The sequence below is a fragment of the Phymastichus coffea genome, unplaced genomic scaffold (genome assembly GCF_024137745.1).
Source record: "Phymastichus coffea isolate CEN01 unplaced genomic scaffold, Cenicafe_Pcof_1.1 PCOF00029, whole genome shotgun sequence".
NCBI classification, from domain to species: domain Eukaryota; kingdom Metazoa; phylum Arthropoda; class Insecta; order Hymenoptera; family Eulophidae; genus Phymastichus; species Phymastichus coffea.
In genome coordinates, this window is record NW_026706840.1 from 1,959,092 (window position 1) to 1,976,590 (window position 17,499).

At 35.8% G+C, this 17,499-nt stretch overlaps 2 protein-coding genes across 2 annotated transcripts in view; one reads left to right on the forward strand and one right to left on the reverse strand.

Moving 5' to 3' along the window:
* Positions 1 to 5,051, reverse strand: part of LOC131663024 (integrin beta-PS-like) — a 45,366-nt gene extending 40,315 nt beyond the window's left edge. Inside the window, exons 1-2 of the mRNA XM_058933078.1 lie at positions 5,045 to 5,051; positions 165 to 256 (exon numbers count right to left, since the gene is read on the reverse strand). Coding sequence (XP_058789061.1) covers positions 165 to 256; positions 5,045 to 5,051 — 99 coding nt within the window. The remainder of the gene's footprint in view (positions 1 to 164; positions 257 to 5,044) is intronic.
* A 6,248-nt stretch (positions 5,052 to 11,299) lies between these two features.
* LOC131663025 (uncharacterized) lies at positions 11,300 to 14,428 on the forward strand. The gene is made up of 3 exons (XM_058933079.1): positions 11,300 to 11,702; positions 11,766 to 12,167; positions 12,432 to 14,428. Exons 1-3 carry the CDS (start codon positions 11,300 to 11,302, stop codon positions 14,426 to 14,428), a joined length of 2,802 nt encoding a protein of 933 aa, XP_058789062.1.
* Positions 14,429 to 17,499: the final 3,071 nt, after the last annotated feature.

The window sequence follows — 17,499 nt, forward strand, 5'->3', positions numbered from 1 at the left end:
TAAAGGTTCTATAAAACTGTGAATAATTAGTTTTCAAAATATTTACTCCATGCTTACGTCAAAATCTGTTTTGTCTATTTGTGAGTTAAAAATTTTGAAAGCCATGACATAACTTAGTATTTTGCAATTTTGTGATATTATTGTAATCATATTATAATACTAACCAATTCAGAACACCAAACGCAATGTGGAGTTTGTAAGCATTGTGAGCACGTTTGTTGAGCAGCACAAACATTTTCATAATTTCTTTGAAGTTCTGCAAAAATTATTAGTACTTTAAGATAAATACATAATAAACTAAATGTGAATTTCATTATTGAATAGTATAAGTTTCTGTTGTAATAAAGCTATACAGATGTTTAAAAAGGAACTGTGGTTTCCTCCGGAAACCAGTTAAAGATAAAATGTTAGCACTATGCTGTGTCATTAGATAATCATTTAAGGCTACTACTTTTTAATCTCTTTTTCAAATAACAAAGAATGAATCAAACAAATGTTTCGAAATGTCTCATGTCATCTTAATTATTCCAACTGATCGAAGTGAATAGTTTGAAAAAAGAATGAAAGAATTTGAAAATATTTTTTTTCCTTTTCTTTTAAATAAAATTTATTATTACTTAAAAAACAAACATTCAGGATATTTTAGTTCTTAGTTGATAGATGCTCAAATTCTAAATAAAATTTTTAAAAGTACTTTTATTTAATTCGTAATTTTATTTATTACAATTTTACTATCAAATTCTGCATTAAAATCGATACGAAGAAAATAGCTTCAGAATTACATAACGATTAACAAGGCAGTTATTTAAAGTTTTTCACAACGTAATCGTAAACTAAAATTTGACAATCTGATTTCACATAATGCCTCAAATAATAGTTCCACTCCTAACTTTACTATTTTATTACCTACTATAAGCAATTTTTCAACTCTTGTAAATCTAATTTAAAAAAGTATAACACGCGTGTTGCTCCGCATGTGAGTAGTAAACTGAATTAGTCCAATCAACAGAGACATAAAAGGCCTGTTTCAGACAAAAATTCCGGGATGGGTTTTCTCGACGAAAATCGCTTCAGTACAATGTAAATAGGAACTCTTGATAAAATGCAACTTCTAATTTATTGTCAGATTTTTTTTATGAGCGCTCAAAGTTGGCGAAATATGGTTTTTTCAATCTGCAAGCCACGGTATGCATTTTAGCTGAAAAAGTTTCGTATAAAAGTTGTAGGCAATAGCAAAAGCTACAATTTGAGCTGTCGTGCAATTTTTTTCGTTGGTTAGTTATTGAAAAAAGCCCCAAAAACCCTTAAAAATGGCCATTTTTACTATATCGAATATTTATTGCAAAAAGAATTTTTTTTAATGTTTATGACTCTTAAAAGAAAGCTCTTGTGATTCTAAAAAAAATGAATCGTCGCACGACTATTTATTTTTATTAGTTACTGATATATTCTAATTAGTTAATTAAGAGACGTCCAAAGTACGGGGCTGTAAAATTTTTTTGGCCTAAGATATCGAGTTGTAAAAGAACTCAATCTCTTTGTCAAAACGTCAATTTTAGTAAATGATTCGGAACGAATCAAAAAATTAATTTGCAACCCCTAAATTTTGACTTTAAAAAAGTGCGTCTTTTTTCTTTTATAAACAATTAGAATTGCGGCTTCCCTATGCATTATAGAGATTTCGTTTTTAGAAATTCACATATCTGAGATCAAGGTGCATATTTTGAAAATAAAAAATTGTTTTTCGACCAATAGGAGCCGAGATAATTTTTTGTTTTGTTTAAATCGCTATTGTTGTAATAATGAAAATTAACAAATCGGTCCAAGGGCATTCGATCGTTATTAAGTTATATTTTCTCATTACGATGCAAGGCTTTACATATTTTGGCTTTTTAACAATTAAAATGACGTTTCATTTCCAGCACGAGAAAAGCCAAAGGCCGGAGGCGGTGGTGGGGGGCCTCCCTTGCGCGCTTGGAAATACTGAAAGTCCGCGTTCAAATCGACGCGCTTCGCAAAAATCAGGCTTATCTCGCGAACTATTGCATCAAATTCAATCATTTTTTTTTTAATTTGGGGTAGCTTCAAAATTTATTGAGTTTGGTGTAGTTTTAATTACTATATTTAGTGCCAATCGTTTATTATTAACTTAATTGAATTCATACATATCAGTGTATGTATAAATTCCAATTAATTATTACTTGCTATCCGTAAATATGGATAAGGATAAATAATAATCAATATATTTTCAATCATTAATAACAATATTTTAATTTATATGCATACGTAGGCTATAGTTTACATGATTTCTTATTTTCTAATCGTGCCTAGTTCTTTTCGGCGCAGACTCATTTATTTCGTTTTCATTGCATTCTTCATTCAACATTACTTCTACAAGACTACTTAAATTATACTCTTCGTTGTCAATATCTTTTACGTTCGTTCAGCAAAATACACACAAGCGAGAACATTTGAGGCCATGTTGGCTGCACAAAGCTTTACAGCCTTTTTGGAATATATATATATATAATTTTTATTTTCCGTAATTTCTAAGTTTGTACTTAACTGAAATTGCAAGGCGCAAGGCTATAGTTTACTTTCGGGGACCCAGGTATACAAGCCAGCCCATAACGGTGGGCATTTATAGACAAAGGAAAAAATCACATAAATTTTATCATAGCAATAATTTCAAATTTCCGCAATTGAAAAAAATTATTTCCTTCTTATATATTTTTACGGGCTGTGATACTACATCTGTATTTTTTAATCTTGGAAAAAATTGTATTTCACAAAAAATCGATCACAATTCTTTAATACATTTAGCGTCAATTTTTTATAATTCATCTGCTGATGATATAACACTGAAAAATAGTGGTATAAATATTATTAAAGGCATGTATTCCAGTAATGCCGATAAAATTGTAGAAACAAAGCAAGGGCACGAATTAACATTAAGTGAGTTACGTTTTGTACATTTCGATAGAAAAACCAGCAAATCTGCAATGATACTAGAAAGTTTGCCGCCAACTGAAGCAGCAGCTGCCGAACATTGCAAACGGGCTTATTTGCAAATACAATCGTGGCTTGGTAATGATTTGAATCCTTTGAAGTATGGGTGACATAAAGTCAAAAATACTTTGGAACCCACTCATTCTTCAGAGCCAATGATACCTCCCGAAGTATCAAAAAAATATCTTGTAGATGCCAAAAAGGCTGTAAAGCTGCGTGCAGCTGCCGCAAACATGGCCTCAAATGTTCTCGCTTGTGTGGAATTTGCTACGGGGATAATTGTACGAACGTAAAAGAAATACATGAATATGATCATATTGATAACGAAGAGTATAATTTAAGTAGTCTTGTAGAAGTAATGTTGAATGAAGAATGCAATGAAAACGAAATAAATGAGTCTGCGCCGAAAAGAACTAGGCACGATTAGAAAATAAGAAATCATGTAAACTATAGCATACGTATGCATATAAATTAAAATATTGTTATTAATGATTGAAAATATATTGATTATTATTTATTCTTATCCATATTTACGGATAGCAAGTAATAATTAATTGGAATTTATACATACACTGATATGTATGAATTCAATTAAGTTAATAATAAACGATTAGCACTAAATATAGTAATTATAACTACACCAAACTCAATAAATTTTGAAGCTACCCCAAATTAAAAAAAAATGATTGAATTTGATGCAATAGTTCGCGAGATAAGCCTGATTTTTGCGAAGCGCGTCGATTTGAACGCGGACTTTCAGTATTTCCAAGCGCGCGAGGGAGGCCCCCCACCACCGCCTCCGGCCTTTGGCTTTTCTCGTGCTGGAAATGAAACGTCATTTTAATTGTTAAAAAGCCAAAATATGTAAAACCTTGTATCGTAATGAGAAAATATAACTTAATAACGATCGAATGCCCTTGGACCGATTTGTTAATTTTCATTATTACAACAATAGCGATTTAAACAAAACAAAAAATTATCTCGGCTCCTATTGGTCGAAAAACAATTTTTTATTTTCAAAATATGCACCTTGATCTCAGATATGTGAATTTCTAAAAACGAAATCTCTATAATGCATAGGGAAGCCGCAATTCTAATTGTTTATAAAAGAAAAAAGACGCACTTTTTTAAAGTCAAAATTTAGGGGTTGCAAATTAATTTTTTGATTCGTTCCGAATCATTTATTAAAATTGACGTTTTGACAAAGAGATTGAGTTCTTTTACAACTCGATATCTTAGGCCAAAAAAATTTTACAGCCCCGTACTTTGGACGTCTCTTAATTAACTAATTAGAATATATCAGTAACTAATAAAAATAAATAGTCGTGCGACGATTCATTTTTTTTAGAATCACAAGAGCTTTCTTTTAAGAGTCATAAACATTAAAAAAAATTCTTTTTGCAATAAATATTCGATATAGTAAAAATGGCCATTTTTAAGGGTTTTTGGGGCTTTTTTCAATAACTAACAAACGAAAAAAATTGCACGACAGCTCAAATTGTAGCTTTTGCTATTGCCTACAACTTTTATACGAAACTTTTTCAGCTAAAATGCATACCGTGGCTTGCAGATTGAAAAAACCATATTTCGCCAACTTTGAGCGCTCATAAAAAAAATCTGACAATAAATTAGAAGTTGCATTTTATCAAGAGTTCCTATTTACATTGTACTGAAGCGATTTTCGTCGAGAAAACCCATCCCGAAATTTTTGTCTGAAAATTTCTCTGTTGATTGGACTAACAAATCATATGCTTATATAGTATAACAAAGAATTCAGGAATCCCAAACTAATTAAACTTGAATTCAATAACCTCAAACTTGACAATTCAAACGTAGCAACCCTATATCCCAAAATCCCAAACCCGACAGACAAATTCCTACACTCCCCAAATTCGACCCGCCCCTACTAATCCCACCCCTTTTAATCCACAAGCAGTCAAATTTACCTAAATCTAGGGGTAACATATAAAATAACTTTTGTTATAGAATAATTACATCCCACAACACAATTAAGCTTACACATCAACTAACTCACCCTCCATCTAACCAGAAAGCACCCGTCAGCAATCATATCCACCTTTGGAAACTTTAAATAAGCATATAAGCTTTAATTAAACATAAATTGCTAATTTTTTTCCAAGTTCTTCATATTGAAATGGAATCAAATATGAAAAGGGAACTGACTTATTAAATCAACACATCCTTAACCGAACTAACCCCAAAAAACTACCCTTACGTAACCACAACAAGCAAACTCACTTATCCCCCAATCTCTCAAATCTCAAGCCCACAAACCCTATGCCTTCAAAATCCAAGCTCTTAAATCCTTAGTCCACAAATCCCAAACCTATAAACCCCAAGTCCACAAACCCTAAGCCCATACACCCCAAACCTACAGATCCCATGCCCTTCAACTACAAGCCCACAAATCTGAAGCTCACAACCCCTAATTTCTTAAACTCTAAACCCACAAACCCCTACCTCTCAAACTTTAAATCCACTAACCCCAAGCCCTGGTAAATAAAAGTATTTACTGTTGAACATCGTTTTGCAGTGATTGATGTAGAGTAAATTTTGTTATACTTAAATTTATATCCTGATGATACATATTTCATTAAATGTGACATACTTTCTATAAAAAGTTGTTTCATATTTTTTTATACCTTGTCCGTATTGATTTCACAGCTATAATTTTCTCAAATCCCAAGCCCACAAACCCTATGCCTTCAAAATCCAAACTCTTAAATCCTTAACCCACAAACCCCGAGCCTTCAAATTCAATGCCCTCAACCCCAAAACCCACAATAACTAAGTCCTCGAACCCCATGCCATAAAAACCCTAATCCTAGAATAAGCTAGTTTTAAATGAACAAAAATATGTAACCATTTTGCCGTAAAAACGTTGCCCGGAGTGCACCTCTTGGCGGCGATAACATTTACACTCCTTTGTTTTTCTCTTTTTTTTTATATTTTTTTGTGGTTTTATATAATTTTTTTATATTTTAATTAAAAATATTTTTTTGGTTTTAGGTTTATTTATTCAGATTCAGAAGTATTTAATTAATTTATTATGTGTCGGACGATGTTATTTATGTTGTTCAAAATGAGAGCTTTTATTTATTTGAATTTCAAAGATTTTATTTTATTTATTTAGATTTATATGATTTTATTTACTTTATTCATATGAAAAGCTACAATTTATTCAGACTTAAACGATTTTAAGCCACTTCTTTTGTTACTTTTTCTTCTATACCAGACATTAACACAGTCACGTATCAAACCCCAATAGTAGTCTGCTAGCAATCGTTCATTACAACTTCCTTAATATCGTTTCTCTATTTCTTTCGTATCTTGATGAGCTCTCTCGCCTTGTTCATCACTTACTACTCCTAAGTTTTCTGGAAAAAAGTCTTGATGGCTATGTAAAAAGTGTACTTTCAAACTCATATTACAGTTAAGTTTTTCATAAGCAGTTAACATATTCTGTACTAAAATTTTATAATTTTTATCTTTATTGTTCCCCAAAAAACCAGTGCAGACTTTTTTAAAAGATGTGCAAGCTTCTTTTTCATTTGGTAGCATAGTTGCATAAAAATTTCAATCTTTCATTAGTTTGCTTATGTCAGAACCAACAAAAATATCATCTTTTAGCTTAGCATCACTTAGAGCAGGAAAAATATTACACACATATTTAAAACATTCTCCTTCTTTATCAAGAGCCTTTATAAATTGTTTCATTAGCCCCAACTTGATATGAAGAGGATGTTCATAGAATTTGGCTTAAGATTTTTTCTTCTTGACCAATCTTTTACTTTGTAATGTTTATCTCGTGCACGGCTGTCCCACTTACAAATAAAACAGGGATATTTTGTAAACCTAGATTGCTGACCTAAAATCTTTGTGATTTTTTTTAAATCGCCACAAATTTTCCATTTATGTTCATTGTACTTAATAGCATCTAGTAGCTGAGCAATATTTTCGTATGTTTCCTTTAAGTGCACTGAATAACCCACAGGTATTGATGGTAATTTATTTCCCTTGTGAAGAAGTACTACCTTTAAACTTCTTTTTGAGTATTCAATAAAAAGTCTCCACTTGCTTGGATCATATGTTTCCTTATCTAATTTATTTAATAAACCTTGCACGTCATTGCAGTATATTAATGAGTTTTCTCTAGTGAAAAGTTCAAGAAATTCTAAGTGGCGATGTTTATACCAAGAAAAAGTTGTCTCGGAATCAAGCAAATTATTTTCTTTTAAACGAAAATCTAAAAATTCTGATTATTCCTTGTCTTGTACCATATCATTAAGCATTGGTTGAGTTAAAAGTATTGGTTTTTGATTAGCTTCCTTTTCTAGAGACTTCATTTCATCATCCTTTTCCTCTTCAACTACCTCAATGTCTTCTACATTTTCTTCTTCTTTATTTTCTTCACTTTCTTTTGGTGGAACAGGAATAGGAAAATTAGGAACATGTGGGATTGGTTTTGTAACAGATGTAACATTAGGGTTTGTTATAGTTGTTCTATTCTTATTATTATAGCCAAGAATCTTCATTTTACAAAAATAACAGTCATAATAACTTGTTGGTTCTCGCCACATCATAAGTACTGCAAACGGCATTGGCTTAAAATTTTTTACCCATAATGAGAGTGTTGATATACATGATAAATAAAAAAAACGTGGAGTCCAATATTTATCTTAATTCTTTATTCCAAGCCCAAAATATTTGCAATATCTTTCTTTTACACTGTCTGTAATTTTCCTTTTTTGTTTCCCAAACATGTAATTTCCACAGATGAAGCAAAAGATATCTGGAGAATCTAAACAAGATCGACATGCTGACATTTTTGTATTGTTAATATGACATAGATGTTTACAGGCTTATGAATAAATACCAGTAAAAAAACTAAAAGTAAGCTAATTTATAATAGAAAAAGTAATCCAAAATGATGTGATGTTCTGTGATATATGATGTTTGACATGATATGTCATATTGTAAAATACAAATAAATTTCCTAAGCAGAAAATTTGTAATATCTAAAAAGAAGATATATTTTAAATATTTTTTGAAAATTATAGCTGATAAATCAATATGGACAAGGTATAAAAAAATATGAAACAACTTTTTATAGAAAGTATGTCACATTTAATGAAATATGTATCATCAGGATATAAATTTAAGCATAACAAAATTTACTCTACATCAAACACTGCAAAACGATGTTCAACAGTAAATACTTTCATTTACCAGGGCTTGGGGTTTGAGAGCTTTGGGTTAATGGATTTAAGGTTTGAGAGGTAGGGGTTTGTGGGTTTAGAGTTTAAAACATTAGGGGTTATGAGCTTGAGATTTGTCGGCTTGGGGTTGAAGGGCTTGGGATCTGTAGGTTTGGGGTGTATGGGCTTAGGGTTTGTGGACTTGGGGCTTATGGGCTTGGGATTTGTGGGCTAAGGATTTAAGAGCTTGGATTTTGAAGGCATAGGGTTTGTGGGCTTGGGATTTGAGAGATTGGGGGATAAGTGAGTTTGCTTGTTGTGGTTACGTAAGGGTAGTTTTTGGGGTTAGTTCGGTTAAGGATGTGTTGATTTAATAAGTCAGTTCCCTTTTCAAATTTGATTCCATTTCAATATGAAAAAATTGGAAAAAAATTAGTAATTTATTTCCAAGTTTCCAGAGGTGGATATGCTTGCTTAAGGGTGGTTTCTGGTTTGGTAGAGGGTGAGTTAGTTGATGTGTAAGCTTAATTGTATTGTGGGATGTAATTATTCTATAACAAAAGTTATTTTATATGCTACCCCTAGATTTAGGTAAATTTGACTGTTTGTGGATTAAAAGGTGTGGGATTAGTAGGGGTAGGTTGAATTTGGGGTGTATAGAATTTAGCCTGTAGAGTTTGGGGTTTTTGGATTTAGGGTTGCTAAGTTTGGATTGTCAGGTTTGAGGTTATTGTATTCAAGTTTAAAAAGTTTGGGTTTCCTGAATTCTTTGTTATACGAGGTGTGATCAAAAAGTAAGGTGAATTTTTATTTTTCTCAAAAAATATTTATTTATTCATCAATTTTTATTTTATCTCCTTCAAAGTAATCCCCCTCGAATATAATGCACTTATGCCAACGCCTTTTCCAAACCTCAAGCATTTCAAAACATAATTTTTTGTGATCTTGTTTAGTTCATCCTTCGATGCCGTCTTTATCTCCTCAATCGTGGCAAAACGCCGTCCTTTCATGGGCCTCTTCAGTTTTGGGAACAAGAAGAAGTCACAGGGGGCCAGATCTGGGGAATACGGTGCCTGTGGCATCGTTACTGTGTTGATTTTAGCCAAAAATTCGCGCACAAGCAACGATGTGTGAGCAGGGGCGTTATCATGGTGCAAAAGCCAATTTTTATTTTTCCACAAATTCGGACGTTTCTGGCGGATTGCTTCGCGCAAATTGCGCATAACTTGCAGGTAATATTCCTTATTTACTGTTCTACCCTGTGGCAAGAACTCATGATGCACCACGCCCCTGCAGTCAAAGAAAACTGTAATCAAAACCTTTACATTTGATCGAACTTGGCGTGCTTTTTTTGGTCTTGGTGATCCAGAATGCCTCCACTGGGACGATTGAGTCTTAGTCTCGACGTCATAACCGTATACCCATGTTTCGTCACCTGTTATAACCCTGTTGAGTAAATCTGGATCATCGTTGACGTCATTCAGTAGCTCTTGGGCGATGCTCATGCGACGTTTCTTTTGGTCGAAATTGAGCAATTTTGGAACAAACTTCACTGACACACGTCTCATGTCTAAAACACTCGTCAAAATTGATTGGCACGAACCAAATGAGATGCCAATATCATCAGCAATTTCTCTAATGGTAATTCGACGATTTCCCAACACTATTTTCTTCACTTCTTCAACATTCTCATCAGTTGTTGATGTGCTGGGGCGTCCAGAACGAGGTTCGTCGTCGGTGTCTTCTCAGCCTTCTTGGAAGAGTTTATACCACTTGTAAACATTTTTTTGGCTTAAAGTAGACTCACCGTATGCCACTTTTAGCATTTCAGGTGTTTTGGAACATTTGATTCCATTTTTCACACAAAATTTAATGCAAACTCTTTGATCCATGTTTTTAGACAGCAGCAAATCGTGGAGCACGCAAAACACTTCTAACCTTGATGCCTCTCACAAACAAACCAAACATACTACAAAGCTGAAATTTGGAACGTATGTTCTAGACGAGTGTACCGACATAACCAAATAAAAAAGTCGAAGATCGAACGGACGTAGCCCGCTAAATTTCAAAATTCACCTTACTTTTTGATCACACCTCGTACTATATAAGCATATGGTTTTTAGGCTTTTTGAAAACTATGAAACTTTATAATGCAATATATCAGCAACAAAAAAATATCTAAACAAACTCAACGCGATTTGAAAGGTGGGAGACCTATACTTTAAAATAGTTTGAACGGTTTTTGGCTGAAAAATTTTTTCACGGTGCATAACCTCAAAAATAGACAAAAACCGCTTTTTTTACACTTTTTAGGTTAAAATATCTCGAAAACTAGACTTGATGGAGCAATTCTGTGGTTACATTCGGATTCAGCACACCAATATGCTTCGGGTAAGTATACTCTAATTTTTGTGACTGTACCCTTGTCGGCCTGTGTTATCAATAATATTGACAAATGGAATTAATGACACAGGATGTGTACTGAATTCCATATCAAACCAAAAGCTCATCAATTTTTTCATTAATCTTTGATAGCTTCCATAAATTTTGATAATTCCCGTTGATTCAATATAATTCTATTTTATTAAATGTAATACTTTACCAGTAAAGCCCTTTAACAGCGAAAACTGGTAAGTCAGTTTCAAGCGCTTCTCTTGCATATTTGTCTGTTTGTTCTGTCGTTCTTTCTAGTTCTGCTAAATTTTCAACAAATGGATATGATTGCACAGTTTGAATTCGGATCGACGCTATCTCACAATTTTGACATCCATACGTCGCATTATATTGTTGAATATTCAGAAAATTAGCCTTCGCCTGCAAATCACATATACCACCTAAAATTATTCCACGGACGTAAATAAGATCTTGCATATTTGGAACTTGAAAATATTTTCACTTGAAAAGTTCTCTAGTATCATCTTCAAGAGCTGGTAAAAATAAATTAGGTGGTGGTTTTTTATTTCCAAGCCATAACTTAGCTAAAATACAATTTTCTTTTTTGAGGACGTTATGTTGTCCGTCTACCATTCCGACACGATAAGGTTGAACTCGGTCATTCTAAGCCACAGGCGATGAAGCGTCTTCAGGCTTTGGAGAAGAAATTCAAGTCCAATCCGGCCTTTCAAGCTGAATACGAAAAGGAGATGAACGGATTCATCGAGTCAGGTCACATGATTCTCTTGAAGGATGACCCCGGCGACAGTTACTATCTTGCGCATCATGCAGTCATTAAAGAGTCGAGTGAGACAACCAAGTGCAGGATAGTAAACGATGCGTCGATGAAAACTTCGACAGGCATCTCATTAGACGATGCTCTGTACGCAGGGCCCACTATCCAAGAAAATCTTACCCAACAACTTCTGCGTTTCCGTACTCATCCTTTCGTCGTAACCGCGGACATCGAAAAAATGTATCGTCAAATCCTGGTTCACCCAGACGATAGGAAATTTCAAAAGGTTTTGTGGTGGCACAAGGGTAAGATTTGTACGTTCAATATCAATCGCGTTATTTTCGGAATGAAATGCGCTCCTTTTCTAGCCATCCGGACCCTTCATCAACTTGCAAAGGATAAAGGTTTAGATTTTCCTTTAGCTGCTAAACTTCTTTGTCGTGATTTCTACGTCGACGATTTTCTTTCCGGTGCGAATACTTTAGAGGAAATTCGGGCAATTCGTGACAAAATGATAGGTTTGCTCGGTAGAGGAGGATTGGTCATTCGTAAATGGTCTTCCAATCATCCGTCCTTCTTGGAAAGCATTGATAAGAAAATTTTCGATCTCGACTGCGGAATTCAAGGAAATCCTATTCAGAAAACGTTAGGAATCGTGTGGAATTCTCAACTTGATAATTTTCTCTACTCGGTAAATACGTCAGGCTCTGAATCAGCTTCCACTAAAAGGAAATTCCTCTTACAGATTGCGAAAATATTCGATCCATTAGGTCTGTTAGGTCTCTCGATCTTAAATGCGAAGGGTCTGATACAAACCTGTTAGAAAGCAAAGATAACATGGGATGAATCTCTTCCTCAGGACATACATACTAAGTGGATAGAGTAGGTCAGACAACTTCCATCTTTAACGAAACTTGAGATCCCTAGGTGCATGCGTGATCCTTTGTCAGTTGCGATTGAAATCCACGGGTTTTGTGATGCCTCTCTCCATGGATATGGTGTGTGTTTGTTCATTCGATCCATTGATTCTTCAGGAAAGGTTACTATAAGGTTAGCTTGCAGTAAATCCAGAGTCGTAACGTTGAGTCATCATACGATCCCTCGGTTGGAACTAGCTAGTGCTGCGCTCTTATCGAAACTCTATACCGAATCTAAGTCTCAGCTGGATTTTACAATCGATCGTGTCTGCCTCTGGTCAGATTCCATGATAGTTCTGTGTTGGCTAAAGAAAGCACCACACTTGTTGAGGACCTACGAGTCCAATAGAGTAGCTGAAATTCAAAAATTGGAAGACGAAGTTCAATGGAGGCAAGTACGGTCGAAGGATAACCCAGCTGATTCATTATCTAAGGGTCAACTTCCAAACGATTTCATCCAGAATTCTTTGTGGACATCAGATCCCCAATGGTTGTCCCTCTCCGAACGAAATTGGCCTCAGTCGCCACAATCTCAACCGGCTGATATCCCAGGTTTTAAAGACGGAATAGTTCTTTTCACGGCTCTCTCGGGAAGTACTATCTACTCACGCTTTTCGGATTACGGTACTCTTATCAGGTCGGTTGCGTATCTGCTCCGTTGGAAGCAAAAGGAACCTCCATCAGAGGAATCGAAAGAGACGGATAGGTCCAGACAGGGTGTTCGCTATCTATCCATCTCCGAAATCGCACTTCTCCACTCTACTAGTAAGAAAACCAACTATAACCCGAGTTCGTTTAGGAGTCGCACTAAATTTGACAAGCTCAATCTATTCCTAGATGATAAGGGTTTGCTTAGAGTGGGCGGTCCATTGAAAAAATCGGATCTTCTTTTCAATCAAAAACACCCAATTCTGCTTCCTAGCAAGCATCACTTGTCCGATCTTATCATTCGCGATGCCCACCAGCGAAACCTTCATGGTGGTATTCAGTCAACTCTATATCACATTCGTTACAGGTTCTGGATTCTTAACGGAAAAAATCAGGTTCGACACATATTGCACAAATGCGTGATCTGTATCCGTCAGAAACCCAAAATGGCTCACGCGAAAATGGCGGACTTACCGGAATCTCGGGTAGTTCCATCATCCGTGTTCAATCATACTGGGGTTGATTTCTTTGGGCCCATACTAATCAAGGAAAAGGAAGATCGGAACCGAAGTTTTCTTAAAGCGTACGATTGCGTTTTCGTGTGTATGGCTACTAAGGCAGTTCATATCGAATTAGCTTCTGATCTCTCTACGGTCGGTTTTCTCGCATGCTTCCGAAGATTCATTAGCATCCGCGGCAAGCCGGTCAAAATGTATTCCGATAACGGTACGAACTTCGTCGGAGCGAACAACGAACTCCAGCAAATATACGAGTTACATCGAACGTTGGAATTCAAGGACGCGATACGAGGTTTCGCGGAATCTGAACGGATTGAGTGGAACTTTAATCCACCTTTATCGCCTCACTTCGGCGGGCTCTGGGAGGCCGTGGTCAAAAGTTTTAAAAACCATTTGAATCGCATAATCACAAATCAGAAGCTCACTTTCGAACAGATGGACACCTTACTGAAAGAAATCGCCGCCATTTTGAACTCGCGACCACTGTACGCTATCTCAACGGATCCGAACGACCCGCTTGCGGTCACACCCGCACATATTTTGATTGGTCGTCCTTTCAACTTCTTACCTGAAAATGACTTTGTTTCAGTTCCCGACAATCGCCTTACCACTTACCAATTCATCACAAAGGTCCGGCAAGACTTCTGGAAAAGGTGGCATAAAGAATACTTGTACGAATTGCAAGTGCGCCAGAAGTGGCTACACTCGAATATCGAATTAAAACCAGGTTTAGTCGTGGTCCTACTGGAGGACAACCCTTCGTGCGTAAGATGGCCGCTAGGTGTCGTCGAAGAGGTTCATCCTGGGAGCAATGGCATAGCAAGAGTCGCAAGAGTTAAGATTGCTTCAGGGACCTACAAGCGGAACATTACTCGAATGTGCGTATTACCTGTGGCTCAGGAGGTCGAATCTCTGCCAGAATCTCAGGATCATCCCACCGGGAATTGAACGCGAACACCCCAGATATATGCGCTGTGGTTTGCCATAACCAGTCGGTAAACTGGTCCTCAACCAGCGGAGAGTCTCGGTAGTGATTCCGGCTCAATTTAGTGACGTATTAAAGAACTATGACTTTCGATGGTATGCTCTAGGCTAAGTTATTTATTCTGTACATACGAGGTGTGATCAAAAAGTAAGGTGAATTTTGAAATTTAGCGGGCTACGTCCGTTCGATCTTCGACTTTTTTATTTGGTTATGTCGGTACACTCGTCTAGAACATACGTTCCAAATTTCAGTTTTGTAGTATGTTTGGTTTGTTTGTGAGAGGCATCAAGGTTAGAAGTGTTTTGCGTGCTCCACGATTTGCTGCTGTCTAAAAACATGGATCAAAGAGTTTGCATTAAATTTTGTGTGAAAAATGGAATCAAATGTTCCAAAACACTTGAAATGCTAAAAGTGGCATACGGTGAGTCTACTTTAAGCCAAAAAAATGTTTACAAGTGGTATAAACTCTTCCAAGAAGGCCGAGAAGACACCAACGACGAACCTCGTTCTGGACGCCCCAGCACATCAACAACTGATGAGAATGTTGAAGAAGTGAAAAAATAGTGTTGGGAAATCGTCGAATTACCATTAGAGAAATTGCTGATGATATTGGCATCTCATTTGGTTCGTGCCAATCAAGTTTTACGAGTGTTTTAGACATGAGACGTGTGTCAGCGAAGTTTGTTTCGAAATTGCTCAATTCCGACCAAAAGAAACGTCGCATGAGCATCGCCCAAGAGCTACTGAATGACGTCAACGATGATCCAGATTTACTCAACAGGGTTATAACAGATGACGAAACATGGGTATACGGTTATGACGTCGAGACTAAGACTCAATCGTCCCAGTGGAGGCATTCTGGATCACCAAGACCAAAAAAAGCACGCCAAGTTCGATCAAATGTAAAGGTTTTGATTACAGTTTTCTTTGACTGCAGGGGCGTGGTGCATCATGAGTTCTTGCCACAGGGTAGAACAGTAAATAAGGAATATTACTTGCAAGTTATGCGCAATTTGCGCGAAGCAATCCGCCAGAAACGTCCGAATTTGTGGAAAAATAAAAATTGGCTTTTGCACCATGATAACGCCCCTGCTCACACATCGTTGCTTGTGCGCGAATTTTTGGCTAAAACCAACACAGTAACGATGCCACAGGCAGCGTATTCCCCAGATCTGGCCCCCTGTGACTTCTTCTTGTTCCCGAAACTGAAGAGGCCCATGAAAGGACGGCGTTTTGCCACGATTGAGGAGATAAAGACGGCATCGAAGGATGAACTAAACAAGATCACAAAAAATGATGTTTTGAAATGCTTGAGGATTGGAAAAGGCGTTGGCATAAGTGCATTATATTCGAGGGGGATTACTTTGAAGGAGAAAAAATAAAAATTGATGAATAAATAAATATTTTTTGAGAAAAATAAAAATTCACCTTACTTTTTGATCACACCTCGTACTGCTTTTCATTCATTGTATATGTTGGACTGTAAATACGTTGTTGTCGATTAATGCGACTAATCGAATTGTGATCACGATGCTAATCATCGGAGCAGTTACTCCAAAGGAAACTGACTTCGCCTGTCTTGTTCAACCAAAGATTTCAATTGATTCCCTCCATACGAGATCCGAATCAATTAGTCATAAGATTACTAGGTTAAGTGCAATCATACGATCAGTCACTCCAATGGAAACTGACTCTTTTCTTTGCTTTCAGCGACCACAGATTTACATTGATTCTCTCCTTACGAGATTTGAATCAATTAGTCATTAAAGTTATTAAGTTAAGTCTAACTCTGCTGTACTGTTATATAAATAACTCAGTTTCGCAGTCCTCGCCGGCAGTATGTTATATCGCAACATTTTTGTCTTAAACAGTATAAGCAATTTTTAGTTGGCACCTGCGCGCGCAGCGAAGGAGTATGCATGTGCGTATGTGGGTAACTAGCTAGGCTAATGCTTAGCGCGAGGTCAGCACCTACCGGTGCGGCCCATTATCGTAACGACCTGCCGGATAGCCCGCCACTTTCGGTAGGTCAGTAGTCGACTACAACGTCCAGCGTGCGGAGCTCCCTCACGCCTTCCGTGCTTCTCAACGAAACACACTAGCACAACGTGCTCAAACTTCTGAAAATCAATGGATTGACGGAATGCGTGCCACTAACGTGGTTTCTATCATTTTTTCTGTGTGTTCACAACGTGAGAAAAAAAAAAGAATCAAATTGTGTGTGCAACACGTTGCGAATGTGCATAGCAGCGGCCATCGTGCTTTGTGTGACGTTTCTCTTCTCGCGCTTTCATTTCTATTATCAGTATAAATTTCTCATTGGGTTTTTTATGCCTTTTAAGGCTTTTTTCCTTAGAAACAGTGTCAGTTATTTATCCTCAACTCATCATAAAATCTAACAAAATAAAAATAAAATTTAACAAATTCAACAAATACAAGCAAAAATTAAACTCAACAAATAAAAATTATGAAACAGGGATATATCCCTCACCGGGACGTATTCCACGATATTTCAATCAATGTAGCGTTTTCAATTGGAACCCGTATCTTTTTCAATTTAACTTGATTTAACAATCAATTTTTTTTAATCCAATGAAATGTAATAGGAATATTATATTTTATTTTACAACAAAATAGTATTATAATTACTACAAAATTTTTTCCATCGGAAAAGTTCTTTGGATCGCCATGCGTGAATACCCTTACTTTATTCCAAGATAAAAATGAAAACAAATTTTCTCCTTTACGTTTTTTAGACAACATATAATGTTTATATTGCAATTTCTAATTTAGTCGAAAAATTAATTAGTTTTCTGTTTTAATTAGTAATTCTTTAGTAAAAAATTAATTACTCATACTAATCGTTGTAGTAGACGTATATATTGTATCATTGAAGCTTTCATCGGAGCTTTCTGAACAGTTTTCTTTGTGTCTCTTGATATAACGATATTGAGATGCCCATGAGTAGCTTTTGAAAATTCTAATATCATTTATAATGCGTCGAAAAATAATCCATAAAGGCTATAAAGGGGTT

Coding starts and splice junctions, on each gene's coding strand:
- LOC131663025 (XM_058933079.1), top strand. CDS start 11,300: ATGAAGCGTCTTCAGGCTTTGGAGAAGAAATTCAAGTCCAATCCGGCC. Junction 11,703..11,765: donor GGTTTTGTGGTGGCACAAGG/GTAAGATTTGTA, acceptor CTCCTTTTCTAG/CCATCCGGACCCTTCATCAA. Junction 12,168..12,431: donor GAAAATATTCGATCCATTAG/GTCTGTTAGGTC, acceptor TTGATTCTTCAG/GAAAGGTTACTATAAGGTTA.